Source organism: Bombina bombina, chromosome 7 (assembly GCF_027579735.1).
Source record: "Bombina bombina isolate aBomBom1 chromosome 7, aBomBom1.pri, whole genome shotgun sequence".
Lineage (NCBI taxonomy): Eukaryota > Metazoa > Chordata > Amphibia > Anura > Bombinatoridae > Bombina > Bombina bombina.
This window is the reverse complement of record NC_069505.1, coordinates 642,043,317-642,058,805: the sequence shown is the minus strand read 5'-3', so window position 1 is coordinate 642,058,805 and position 15,489 is coordinate 642,043,317. Positions and strand designations below refer to the sequence as shown.

At 39.4% G+C, this 15,489-nt stretch overlaps 1 protein-coding gene across 1 annotated transcript in view; it reads left to right on the top strand.

Annotated features, from left to right (window-relative positions):
* RTN2 (reticulon 2) overlaps positions 1–9,716 on the top strand; it is a 355,692-nt gene extending 345,976 nt beyond the window's left edge. Inside the window, exon 10 of the mRNA XM_053689756.1 lies at positions 9,433–9,716. Within this exon, the coding sequence (XP_053545731.1) occupies positions 9,433–9,475 (43 nt within the window). The 3' untranslated portion in view covers positions 9,476–9,716. The remainder of the gene's footprint in view (positions 1–9,432) is intronic.
* The last annotated feature ends 5,773 nt before the right edge of the window (positions 9,717–15,489 follow it).

The window sequence follows — 15,489 nt, the reverse complement described above, 5'->3', positions numbered from 1 at the left end:
AGTACTGCCTGAGGATCCTTGACCTGGACCCGTAACGAGGAAGTTTGGCGTTCTGACGAGACGCCATCAGATCCAATTCTGGTGTGCCCCATAGCTGAACCAGTTGAGCAAACACCTCCGGATGGAGTTCCCACTCCCCCGGATGAAAAGTCTGACGACTTAGAAAATCCGCCTCCCAGTTCTCTACCCCTGGGATATAGATTGCTGATAGATGGCAAGAGTGAGTCTCTGCCCATCGGATTATTCTGGAAACTTCTATCATCGCTAAGGAACTCCTTGTTCCCCCCTGATGATTGATATAAGCCACAGTCGTGATGTTGTCCGACTGAAATCTGATGAATCTGGCCGAAGCCAGCTGAGGCCACGCCTGAAGAGCATTGAATATCGCTCTCAATGTAGGCTGGCGTCCGTCGTCACTATAACCCACGCTGGCCTGCGGAAACACATTCCCTGGGACAGGTGATCCTGTGACAACCACCAAAGAAGAGAATCTATGGTCTCCGGATCCAGATTTATCTGAGGATATAAATCTGCATAATCCCCATTCCACTGTCTGAGCATGCATAGTTGCAGTGGTCTGAGATGTAAGCAAGCAAACGGAACTATGTCCATTGCCACTACCATTAGTCCGATTACCTCCATACACTGAGCCACTGACGGCCAAGGAATGGAATGAAGAGCTCGGCAGGTGACTAAAATCTTTGATTTCCTGACCTCCGTCAGAAATATTTTCATGTCCACCGAGTCTATCAGAGTCCCTAGGAATGAAACTCTTGTGAGAGGGGAAAGAGAACTCTTTTTTAGGTTCACCTTCCACCCGTGAGATCTTAGAAAGGCCAACACGAAGTCCGTGTGAGACTTGGCTAGTTGGAAAGTCGACGCTTGAATTAGGATATCGTCTAGATAAGGCGCCACTGCTATGCCCCGCGGCCTTAGGACAGCCAGAAGGGCCCCTAGCACCTTTGTGAAAATTCTGGGAGCCGTGGCCAACCCGAAGGGAAGAGCCGCAAACTGGTAATGCTTGTCCAGAAAGGCAAACCTGAGAAATTGGTGATGATCTTTGTGGATAGGAATGTGTAGATACGCATCCTTTAAGTCCACGGTGGTCATATATTGACCCTCCTGGATCATTGGTAAAATAGTCTGAATGGTCTCCATCTTGAAGGATGGGACTCTGAGGAATTGGTTTAGGATCTTGAGATCTAGGATTGATCTGAAGGTTCCCTCTTTTTTGGGAACCACAAACAGATTGGAGTAGAACCCCTGCCCCTGTTCTGTCTTTGGAACTGGGCAGATCACTCCCATGGTAAATAGATCTTCTACACAGCGTAAGAACGCCTCTCTTTTTGTCTGGTTTACAGACAATTGAGAAAGATGGAATCTCCCCCTTGGAGGAGAATCTTTGAAATCTAGAAGATACCCCTGGGTTACGATTTCTACAGCCCAGGAGTCCTGAACGTCTCTTGCCCAAGCCTGAGCAAAGAGAGAAAGTCTGCCCCCTACTAGATCCACTCCCGGATCGGGGGCTACCCCTTCATGCTGACTTGGTGGCAGCAGCAGGCTTCTTGGCCTGTTTACCTTTGTTCCAAGCCTGGTTAGGTCTCCAGACTGGCTTGGATTGAGCAAAATTCCCCTCTTGCCTTGCAGCAGGGGAAGAGGGAGCGGGAACCCCTTTGAAGTTTCGAAAGGAACGAAAATTATTTTGTTTGGTCCTCATCTTATTTGACTTATACTGAGGGAGGGCATGACCCTTCCCTCCAGTGATATCTGAAATGATCTCTTTCAGTTGAGGCCCGAATAGGGTCTTACCCTTGAAAGGGATGGTCAAAAGCTTAGATTTTGATGACACATCAGCCGACCAGGACTTAAGCCATAACGCTCTACATGCTAAAATGGCAAAACCTAAATTCTTTGCCGCTAATTTACCCAGATGAAAAGCAGCGTCTGTAATGAAAGAATTAGCTAGCTTAAGAGCCCTAATTCTATCCAGAATATCATCTAATGGGGTCTCCACCTGAAGAGCCTCTTCCAGAGCCTCGAACCAAAAGGCAGCGGCAGTGGTTACAGGAACAATGCACGCTATAGGCTGGAGGAGAAAACCCTGATGAACAAAAATTTTCTTCAGGAGACCCTCTAACTTTTTATCCATAGGATCTTTGAAAGCACAACTGTCCTCAATAGGTATAGTTTTACGCTTAGCCAGAGTAGAAATAGCTCCCTCCACTTTAGGGACCGTCTGCCACGAGTCCTGCATAGTGTCGGATATGGGAAACATCTTCTTAAAAATAGGAGGGGGAGCGAACGGAATACCTGGTCTATCCCACGCCTTAGCAACAATGTCCGAAATCCTCTTAGGGACCTGAAAAACATCAGTGTAGACAGGAACCTCTAAATATTTGTCCATTTTACACAATTTCTCTGGAACTACAATAGGGCCACAATCATCCCAGAGTAGCTAAAACCTCCCTAAGCAATAAGCGGAGGTGCTCTAGCTTAAATTTAAAGGCATATCTGAATCTGTCTGAGGGAACATCTTTCCTGAATCAGAAATCTCTCCCTCAGACAGCAAATCCCTCATCCCTATCTCTGAACATTGTGAGGGTACATCGGATACGACTACTAAAGCGTCAGAAGGCTCAGCATTTGTTCTTAACCCAGAGCTACTGCGCTTCCCTTGCAACCCAGGCAGTTTAGATAAAACCTCTGTGAGGGTAGAATTCATAACTGAGGCCATATCTTGCAAGGTGAAAGAATTAGACGCACTAGAGGTACTTGGCGTCACTTGTGCGGGCGTAACTGGTTGTGACACTTGGGGAGAACTAGATGGCATAACCTGATTTCCTTCTGTCTGAGAATCATCCAGTGCAAAACTCTTATAAGTGAAAATATGCTGTTTGCAATTTATAGACATATCAGTACATGTGGGACACATTCTAAGAGGGGGTTCCACAATGGCTTCTAAACATACTGAGCAAGGAGTTTCCTCAATGTCAGACATGTTGAACAGGCTAGTAATGAGACAAGCAAGCTTGGAAAACACTTTATTCAGTGAAAAAACAACAATTTAAAAAAAAAACGGTACTGTGCCTTTAAGAAAAAAAAGGCATACACATTCTGCAAAACTGCTTAAAAATTCCTCAAATTTTTTACAGCAGATTCCAGAAGATTTCGAAAGATTGCACCACAAGTAATGAAACAATTAACCCCCAAATATGGAAACCGGATTGACAAAGTGCCAAAAACCGAAAAAAATCCTGTCAGCTCCGTGCCACAGCTCTGCTGTGGCGCCTACCTGCCCTTAGGGATTTGTAATGGGGGATAAAGCTTTGTTTTGGCCCAAGAAGTTCACCAGGACCCTCCGGTGTTGTAGCTTGCTGTTTGTCTAGAGAAAACAACTGCGCAACTGAGGCGCAAAATTAGGCCCCACCCATCTCACTCGATGTTACTATGGCCTCCAAAAAAAACACACCAAGCATTTTTACCAGCCATGTGGGTTCTAAAAACCCCAAAAAGCCAAGTGTACCCTCAATACAGTTGTCCCTTAAAGGATTATTAACAGCACTCCCAGCACACACAACCGTTTGTTAATATCATTCAAACTGAGTGTTAACCATAAGTTTAGCCCTTTATGCAAGCTTAGTAATACCCCTATAAGTCTAGGATTACTGCTTACCCTTACCCTTATGGGGATACTGTCAGCCTTTCTGAAATATCACAGTCTCTCCAGAAAAAATGACTGAACATACCTCATTGCTGTATAGCAAGAAACCGTTCCTCACACTAAAGTTTTCCTGTACTCCTCAGCTTCTGTGGGAACAGCATTGGACCTTAGTTACAAATGCTAAGATCATTATCCTCTAGGCAGAAATCTTCATCCATCTCCTGCCTGAGAGTAAATAGTACACACCGGTACCATTTAAAAATAACAAACTCTTGATTGAAGAAAATAAAAACTAACAGTTTATCACCTCTTTCACTTTACCCTTCCTGCTTAGAGCCGGCAAAGAGAATGACTGGGGGTGGAGTTAAGGGGGGAGCTATATAGACAGCTCTTCTGTGGGTGCTCTCTTTGCCACTTCCTGTTAGGAAGGATAATATCCCACAAGTAAGGATGAAACCGTGGACTCTGTACATCTTGCAAAAGAAAATATGTATTAATTGTAAACTAAATGAAGCATGCTTCTTTTTATCTGTGAAATAAGAAACTATTTTTGTTTTGATTAATCAATTATTAATTAATATACATACAATAGCACTTTATATATCTACTACTACTATTAGATATATAATATACATACAGTAACACTGTATACGACTACTACTACTATTAGATATATAATATACATACAATAGCACTGTATACTTCTACTACTACTATTAGATATATAATATACATAAAATAGCACTGTATATCACTACTACTACTACTATTAGATATATAATATACATACAGTAGCACTGTATATGACTACTACTATTAGATATATAATATACATACACTAGCACTGTATATGACTACTACTGCTATTAGATATATAATATACATACAGTAGCACTGTATATGACTACTACTGCTATTAGATATATAATATACATACACTAGCACTGTATATGTCTACTACTACTATTAGATATATAATATACATACAATAGCACTGTATAGGACTACTACTATTAGATATATAATATACATACACTAGCACTGTATATGTCTACTACTACTATTAGATATATAATATACATACAATAGCACTGTATATGACTACTACTACTATTTGATATATAATTAATAGCAGTAGTAATCATATACAGTGCTACTGTATGTATATTATATATCGAATAGTAGTAGTAGTCATATACAGTGCTATTGTATGTATATTATATATCTAATAGTAGTAGTAGACATATACAGTGCTACTGTATGTATGATATATAATATACATACACTAGCACTGTATATGTCTACTACTACTATTAGATATATAATATACACACACTAGCACTGTATATGACTACTACTACTATTAGATATATAATATACATACAGTAGCACTGTATATGACTACTACTACTACTATTAGATATATAATATACATACAGTAGCACTGTATATGATTACTACTGCTATTAGATATATAATATACATACAATAGCACTGTATATATCTACTACTACTACTATTAGATGTATAATATACATACAGTAGCACTGTATATGTCTACTACTACTAATAGATATATAATGTACATACAGTAGCACTGTATATGACTACTACTGCTATTAGATATATAATATACATACAATAACACAGTATATATCTACTACTACTATTAGATGTATAATATACATACAGTAGCACTGTATATGACTACTGCTATTAGATGTATAATATACATACAGTAGCACTGTATATGATTACTACTGCTATTAGAAATATAATATACATACAATAGCACTGTATATATCTACTACCACTATTAGATGTATAATACACATACAGTAGCACTGTATATGACTACTACTACTATTAGATGTATAATATACATACAGTAGCACTGTATATGACTACTACTACTATTAGATATATAATATACATACACTAGCACTGTATATGACTACTATTACTATTAGATATATAATATACATACAGTAGCACTGTATATGTCTACTACTACTATGTCTACTACTTTGAGAAAACCAAGCCAGGCGAAATGTACATCAGGCACTCTTCCTACGGCTGTATCAACCACTAAGTGTAACTATGCAAGTCACATTTCACTAGTCAATGTGTTTATTCTAACATATCTATAGAATCATATTACCTTTCATTGATCGTATTTTTGGTTTAATTTGTGTTTGTGAACACTTCACTCTTGCCTATACAAATGGGTCTGTGTAATATGCTGAATGTATGGACTATGTGAATTTTGCTACCTACACTTCCCCTCTTAGTCACTATACTAATTTTGTCATAGGGAATATTTTGGACAGACCTACACCGGTCCAGTATTGCACTAGATAGTATAATTTTGTTTGAGGTCAATCCTCTTTTTTAGATAGATTTTGGTGCAATCCGTGAACCATTTTTTGGTGTATATCTGCCTAAAAATCCCTCCTACTCTATTCTGAGTTTCTATGGTATACATTCTGGGGTCATTGTGGATATACAGCCGTTTACTATTTGTTTGTGTTTTAATCTAAGTATTAATCACAACTTATATAGTAGTTTTTTATCATTTTTTTTTTGAATAATAAATGTTAAGTTTTAATATTATACACCCACTGAATTGCCACTTATACTAGTCTCCCTTTGCGAGTGCTCTACTTTCTGTTCGCTTGTCTCCTATTTTTTCTACTATTAGATATATAATATACATACAATAGCACTGTATAGGACTACTACTACTATTAGCTATATAATATACATACAATAGCACTGTATATGTCTACTACTACTATTAGATATATAATATACATACAGTAGCACTGTATATGACTACTACTACTATTAGATATATAATATACATACAATAGCACTGTATATGACTACTACTACTATTAGATATATAATATACATACAATAGCACTGTATATGACTACTACTACTATTAGATATATAATATACATACAATAGCACTGTATATGTCTACTACTACTATTAGCTATATAATATACATACAATAGCACTGTATATGTCTACTACTACTATTAGATATATAATATACATACAGTAGCACTGTATATGTCTACTACTACTATTAGCTATATAATATACATACAATAGCACTGTATATGTCTACTACTACTATTAGATATATAATATACATACAATAGCACTGTATATGACTACTACTACTATTAGCTATATAATATACATACAATAGCACTGTATATGTCTACTACTACTATTAGATATATAATATACATACAGTAGCACTGTATATGTCTACTACTACTATTAGATATATAATATACATACAATAGCACTGTATATGTCTACTACTACTATTAGCTATATAATATACATACAATAGCACTGTATATGTCTACTACTACTATTAGATATATAATATACATACAGTAGCACTGTATATGACTACTACTACTATTAGATATATAATATACATACAATAGCACTGTATATGACTACTACTACTATTAGATATATAATATACATACAATAGCACTGTATATGACTACTACTACTATTAGATATATAATATACATACAATAGCACTGTATATGTCTACTACTACTATTAGCTATATAATATACATACAATAGCACTGTATATGTCTACTACTACTATTAGATATATAATATACATACAGTAGCACTGTATATGACTACTACTACTATTAGATATATAATATACATACAATAGCACTGTATATGACTACTACTACTATTAGATATATAATATACATACAATAGCACTGTATATGACTACTACTACTATTAGATATATAATATACATACAATAGCACTGTATATGTCTACTACTACTATTAGATATATAATATACATACAGTAGCACTGTATATGACTACTACTGCTATTAGATATATAATATACATACAATAGCACTGTATATGACTACTACTACTATTAGATATATAATATACATACAATAGCACTGTATATGACTACTACTACTATTAGCTTTATAATATACATACAATAGCACTGTATATGACTACTACTGCTATTAGATATATAATATACATACAGTAGCACTGTATATGACTACTACTACTATTAGGTATATAATATACATACAATAGCACTGTATAGGACTACTACTACTATTAGCTATATAATATACATACAATAGCACTGTATATGTCTACTACTACTATTAGATATATAATATACATACAATAGCACTGTATATGACTACTACTACTATTAGATATATAATATACATACAATAGCACTGTATATGACTACTACTACTATTAGATATATAATATACATACAATAACACTGTATATATCTACTACTACTATTAGCTATATAATATACATACAATAGCACTGTATATGTCTACTACTACTATTAGATATATAATATACATACAATAGCACTGTATATATCTACTACTACTATTAGATGTATAATATACATACAGTAGCACTGTATATGACTACTACTATTAGCTATATAATATACATACAATAGCCTTGTATATGTCTACTACTACTATTAGATATATAATATACATACAATAGCACTGTATAGGACTACTACTACTATTAGCTATATAATATACATACAATAGCACTGTATATGTCTACTACTACTATTAGATATATAATATACATACAATAGCACTGTATATGACTACTACTACTATTAGATATATAATATACATACAGTAGCACTGTATATGACTACTACTACTATTAGATATATAATATACATACAGTAGCACTGTATATGACTACTACTGCTATTAGATATATAATATACATACAGTAGCACTGTATATGTCTACTACTACTATTAGATATATAATATACATACAATAGCACTGTATATGACTACTACTACTATTAGATATATAATATACATACAGTAGCACTGTATATGTCTACTACTACTATTAGATATATAATATACATACAATAGCACTGTATATGACTACTACTACTATTAGATATATAATATACATACAGTAGCACTGTATATGACTACTACTGCTATTAGATATATAATATACATACAATAGCACTGTATATGACTACTACTACTATTAGATATATAATATACATACAGTAGCACTGTATAGGACTACTACTACTATTAGATATATAATATACATACAATAGCACTGTATATGTCTACTACTACTATTAGATATATAATATACATACAATAGCACTGTATATGTCTACTACTACTATTAGATATATAGAATATACATTTTGGAATAAAATAATAATTTACAATTTTCTGTAAAAACAACAACATGATTATTAGAAATAAAATAGTTGATTTAAAGGGACACTGAACACACATTTTTTCTTTTGTAATTCAGAAAGAGCATGCAATTTTAAGCAGCTTTCTAATTTGCTCCTATTATCAATTTTTCTTCGTTCTCTTGCTATCATTATTTGAAAAAGAAGGCATCTAAGCTTTTTTTTGGTTTCAGTACTCTAGACAGCACTTTTTTATTGGTGATGAATTTATACACCAATCAGCAAGGACAACCCAGGTTGTTCACCAAAAATGGGCCGGCATCTAAACTTACATTCTTGCATTTCAAATAAAGATACCAAGAGAATGAAGAAAATTTGATAATAGGAGTAAATTAGAAAGTTGCTTAAAATTTCATGCTCAATCTGAATCACGAAATAAATTTTTTGGGTACAGTGTCCCTTTAACAAATTCATTCTCATATTTTATTATTATGTTTTTTTCTTTCTACAGAATAAGGGCCAACATCAGAAGACCTCCGGGAAAACAAAGTTAGTTAATCCGAAGGTATCAAAGGCCTTACCACGATGTTAAGCACCTCGGTTTTTACCTACTAAATGAACTATAATATGGCAGAAATGTTAACCCCATGTGATACAATGAAACACCCCCAGCCCAGAATCTTCAGTATTTACATTCATTTAATCATTTATATTTATTAATAACAATGTCACAACCATTTACTCCCCATTTTTTCTGATACTATTCATAATAATAAAACAACTTTTTTATTTCCATTTTCTGCTTCATTTTCTGTTTTTTTAAATTAGTATTAACTTCTAGAATCAAATTTCATTTAGGAAAATAGAAACATTTTTTTTATAGAAATAAGTCATTTATATAAATGCGCTGATTTGAAAGATCAGAATCTTTATTGAATCTACTGGGAAACAAAATGGCCCATTCTTAAAAATAATTCTAACAACTCAATAGAATTTGATGGTGGGGATACAGGGGATATAGGAGATACTACAGGCGAGGTAGGAGATACAGGGGGATATAGGAGATACTACAGGCGAGGTAGGAGATACAGGGGGATATAGGAGATACTACAGGCGAGGTAGGAGATACAGGGGGATATAGGAGATACTACAGGCGAGGTAGGAGATACAGGGGGATATAGGAGATACAGGGGGATATAGGAGATACTACAGGCGAGGTAGGAGATACAGGGGGATATAGGAGATACTACAGGCGAGGTAGGAGATACAGGGGGATGTAGAAAATACTATGGGCGAGGTAGGAGATACAGGGGGATATAGGAGATACTACAGGCGAGGTAGGAGATACAGGGGGATATAGGAGATACTACAGACAAGGTAGGAGATACAGGGGGATGTAGGAGATACTACAGACAAGGTAGGAGATACAGGGGGATATAGGAGATACTACAGGCGAGGTAGGAGATACAGGGGTCTATAGGAGATACTACAGGCGAGGTAGGAGATACAGGGGGATATAGGAGATACTACAGGCGAGGTAGGAGATACAGGGGGATGTAGGAGATACTACAGGCGAGGTAGGAGATACAGGGGGATGTAGAAGATACTACAGACAAGGTAGGAGATACAGGGGGATATAGGAGATACTACAGGCGAGGTAGGAGATACAGGGGGATATAGGAGATACTACAGGCGAGGTAGGAGATACAGGGGGATATAGGAGATACTACAGGCGAGGTAGTAGATACAGGGGGATGTAGAAGATACTATGGGCGAGGTAGGAGATACAGGGGGATATAGAAGATACTACAGGCGAGGTAGGAGATACAGGGGGATGTAGAAGATACTATGGGCGAGGTAGGAGATACAGGGGGATGTAGAAGATACTACAGACAAGGTAGGAGATACAGGGGGATATAGGAGATACTACAGGCGAGGTAGGAGATACAGGGGGATATAGGAGATACTATGGGCGAGGTAGGAGATACAGGGGGATATAGAAGATACTACAGACAAGGTAGGAGATACAGGGGGATATAGGAGATACTACAGGCGAGGTAGGAGATACAGGGGGATATAGGAGATACTACAGGTGAGGTAGGAGATACAGGGGGATGTAAGAGATACTATGGGCGAGGTAGGAGATACAGGGGGATATAGGAGATACTACGGGCGAGGTAGGAGATACAGGGGGATGTAGAAGATACTATGGGCCAGGTAGGAGATACAGGGGGATGTAGAAGATACTATGGGCGAGGTAGGAGATACAGGGGGATATAGGAGATACTACAGACAAGGTAGGAGATACAGGGGGATATAGGAGATACTACAGGCGAGGTAGGAGATACAGGGGGATGTAAGAGATACTATGGGCGAGGTAGGAGATACAGGGGGATATAGGAGATACTACAGGCGAGGTAGGAGATACAGGGGGATGTAGAAGATACTATGGGCGAGGTAGGAGATACAGGGGGATATAGAAGATACTACAGACAAGGTAGGAGATACAGGGGGATATAGGAGATACTACAGGCGAGGTAGGAGATACAGGGGGATATAGGAGATACTGGGGGATGTAGGAGATACTATGGGCGAGGTAGGAGATACAGGGGGATATAGAAGATACTACAGACGAGGTAGGAGATACAGGGGGATGTAAGAGATACTATGGGCGAGGTAGTCGATACAGGGGAATATAGGAGATACTACAGGCGAGGTAGGAGATACTGGGGGATGTAGGAGATACTACAGGTGAGGTAGGAGATGCAGGAGGATATCGGAGAAACTACAGGCGAAGTAGGAGATACAGGGGGGTGTAGGAGATACAGGGGGCTGTAAGAGATACAGGGGGGTGTAGGAGATACAGGGGGGTGTAGGAGATACAGGGGGGTGTAGGAGATACTATGGGCGAGATAGGAGATACATGGGGATATAGAAGATACTACAGACGAAGTAGGAGATACAAGGGGATGTAGGAGATACTATGGGCGAGGTAGGCGATACAGGGGGGATATAGGAGATACTACAGGCGAGGTAGGATATACAGGGGGATGTAGGAGTCGGAGATACTATGGGCGAGATAGGCAATACAGGGGGATATAGAAGATACTACAGACGAGGTAGGAGATACAGGGGTATGTAAGAGATACTATGGGTGAGGTAGGCGATACAGGGGGATATAGGAGATACTACAGGCGAGGTAGGAGATACTGGGAGATGTAGGAGATACTATGGGCGAGGTAGGAGATACAGGGGGATATAGAAGATACTACAGACGAGGTAGGAGATACAGGGGGATGTAGGAGATACTATGGGCGAGGTAGGCGATACAGGGGGATATAGGAGATACTACAGGCGAGGTAGGAGATACTGGGGGATGTAGGAGATACTACAGGTGAGGTAGGAGATACAGGAGGATATCAGAGAAACTACAGGCAAGGTAGGAGATACTATGGGCGAGATAGGAGATACATGGGGATATAGGAGATACTACAGGCGAGGTAGGAGATAAAGGGGGATGTAGGAGATACTATGGGCGAGATAGGAGATACTACAGTCGAGGTAGGAGATACAAGGGGATATAGAAGATACTACAGATGAGGTAGGAGATACAAGGGGATATAGAAGATACTACAGATGAGGTAGGAGATACAGGGGGATGTAAGAGATACTATGGGCGAGGTAGGCGATACAGGGGGAAATAGGAGATACTACAGGCGAGGTAGGAGATACTGGGGGATATAGGAGATACTACAGGCAAGGTAAGAGATACAGGGGGGTGTAAGAGATACAGGGGGGTGTAGGAGACACTACAGGTGAGGTAGGAGATACAGGGGGAATTCACCCTTATATACTGACTGCTGTGTGTAATACTAATGAGGGGCAGTAAGGCACAGGTTTGTGAGTAGGTGTCAGACAGGGGTTAATCACTGTGCTGTGTCAGACAAGGGTTAGCTGGTACCATGATAACATACAGTGTCACACCCTTATATACTGACTGCCTGTGTGTAATACTAATGAGGGGCAGTAAGGCACAGGCTTGTGAGTAGGTGTCAGGCAGAGGTTAATCACTGTGCTGTGTCAGACAAGGGTTAGCTGGTACCATGATAACATACAGTGTCACACCCTTATATACTGACTGCCTGTGTGTAATACTAATGAGGGGCAGTAAGGCACAGGCTTGTGAGTAGGTGTCAGGCAGAGGTTAATCACTGTGCTGTGTCAGACAAGGGTTAGCTGGTACCATGATAACATACAGTGTCACACCCTTATATACTGACTGCCTGTGTGTAATACTAATGAGGGGCAGTAAGGCACAGGCTTGTGAGTAGGTGTCAGGCAGGGGTTAATCACTGTGCTGTGTCAGACAAGGGTTAGCTGGTACCATGATAACATACAGTGTCACACCCTTATATACTGACTGCCTGTGTGTAATACTAATGAGGGGCAGTAAGGCACAGGCTTGTGAGTAGGTGTCAGACAGGGGTTAATCACTGTACTGTGTCAGACAAGGGTTAGCTGGTACCATGATAACATACAGTGTTACACCCTTATATACTGCCTGCCTGTGTGTAATACTAATGAGGGGCAGTAAGGCACAGGCTTGTGAGTAGGTGTCAGACAGGGGTTAATCACTGTGCTGTGTCAGACAAGGGTTAGCTGGTACCATGATAACATACAGTGTCACACCCTTATATACTGACTGCCTGTGTGTAATACTAATGAGGGGCAGTAAGGCACAGGCTTTGTGAGTAGGTGTCAGACAGGGGTTAATCACTGTGCTGTGTCAGACAAGGGTTAGCTGGTACCATGATAACATACAGTGTCACACCCTTATATACTGACTGCCTGTGTGTAATACTAATGAGGGGAAGTAAGGCACAGGCTTGTGAGTAGGTGTCAGACAGGGGTTAATCACTGTACTGTGTCAGACAAGGGTTAGCTGGTACCATGATAACATACAGTCTCACACCCTTATATACTGACTGCCTGTGTGTATACTAATGAGGGGGCAGTAAGGCACAGGCTGTGAGTAGGTGTCAGACAGGGGTTAATCACTGTGCTATGTCAGACAAGGGTTAGCTGGTACCATGATAACATACAGTGTCACACCCTTATATACTGACTGCCTGTGTGTAATACTAATGAGGGGCAGTAAGGCACAGGCTTGTGAGTAGGTGTCAGACAGGGGTTAATCACTGTGCTGTGTCAGACAAGGGTTAGCTGGTACCATGATAACATACAGTGTCACACCCTTATATACTGACTGCCTGTGTGTAATACTAATGAGGGGCAGTAAGGCACAGGCTTGTGAGTAGGTGTCAGGCAGGGGTTAATCACTGTGCTGTGTCAGACAAGGGTTAGCTGGTACCATGATAACATACAGTGTCACACCCTTATATACTGACTGCCTGTGTGTAATACTAATGAGGGGCAGTAAGGCACAGGCTTGTGAGTAGGTGTCAGGCAGGGGTTAATCACTGTGCTGTGTCAGACAAGGGTTAGCTGGTACCATGATAACATACAGTGTCACACCCTTATATACTGACTGCCTGTGTGTAATACTAATGAGGGGCAGTAAGGCACAGGCTTGTGAGTAGGTGTCAGGCAGGGGTTAATCACTGTGCTGTGTCAGACAAGGGTTAGCTGGTACCATGATAACATACAGTGTCACACCCTTATATACTGACTGCCTGTGTGTAATACTAATGAGGGGCAGTAAGGCACAGGCTTGTGAGTAGGTGTCAGACAGGGGTTAATCACTGTGCTGTGTCAGACAAGGGTTAGCTGGGTACCATGATAACATACAGTGTCACCACCCTTATATACTGACTGCCTGTGTGTAATACTAATGAGGGGCAGTAAGGCACAGGCTTGTGAGTAGGTGTCAGACAGGGGTTAATCACTGTGCTGTGTCAGACAAGGGTTAGCTGGTACCATGATAACATACAGTGTCACACCCTTATATACTGACTGCCTGTGTGTAATACTAATGAGGGGCAGTAAGGCACAGGCTTGTGAGTAGGGGTAGGGCAGGGGTTAATCACTGTGCTGTGTCAGACAAGGGTTAGCTGGTACCATGATAACATACAGTGTCACACCCTTATATACTGACTGCCTGTGTGTAATACTAATGAGGGGCAGTAAGGCACAGGCTTGTGAGTAGGTGTCAGACAGGGGTTAATCACTGTGCTGTGTCAGACAAGGGTTAGCTGGGTACCATGATAACATACAGTGTCACAACCTTATATACTGACTGCCTGTGTGTAATACTAATGAGGGGCAGTAAGGCACAGGCTTGTGAGTAGGTGTCAGACAGGGGTTAATCACTGTGCTGTGTCAGACAAGGGTTAGCTGGTACCATGATAACATACAGTGTCACACCCTTATATACTGACTGCCTGTGTGTAATACTAATGAGGGGCAGTAAGGCACAGGCTTGTGAGTAGGTGTCAGACAGGGGTTAATCACTGTGCTGTGTCAGACAAGGGTTAGCTGGTACCATGATAACATACAGTGTCACACCCTTATATACTGACTGCCTGTGTGTAATACTAATGAGGGGCAG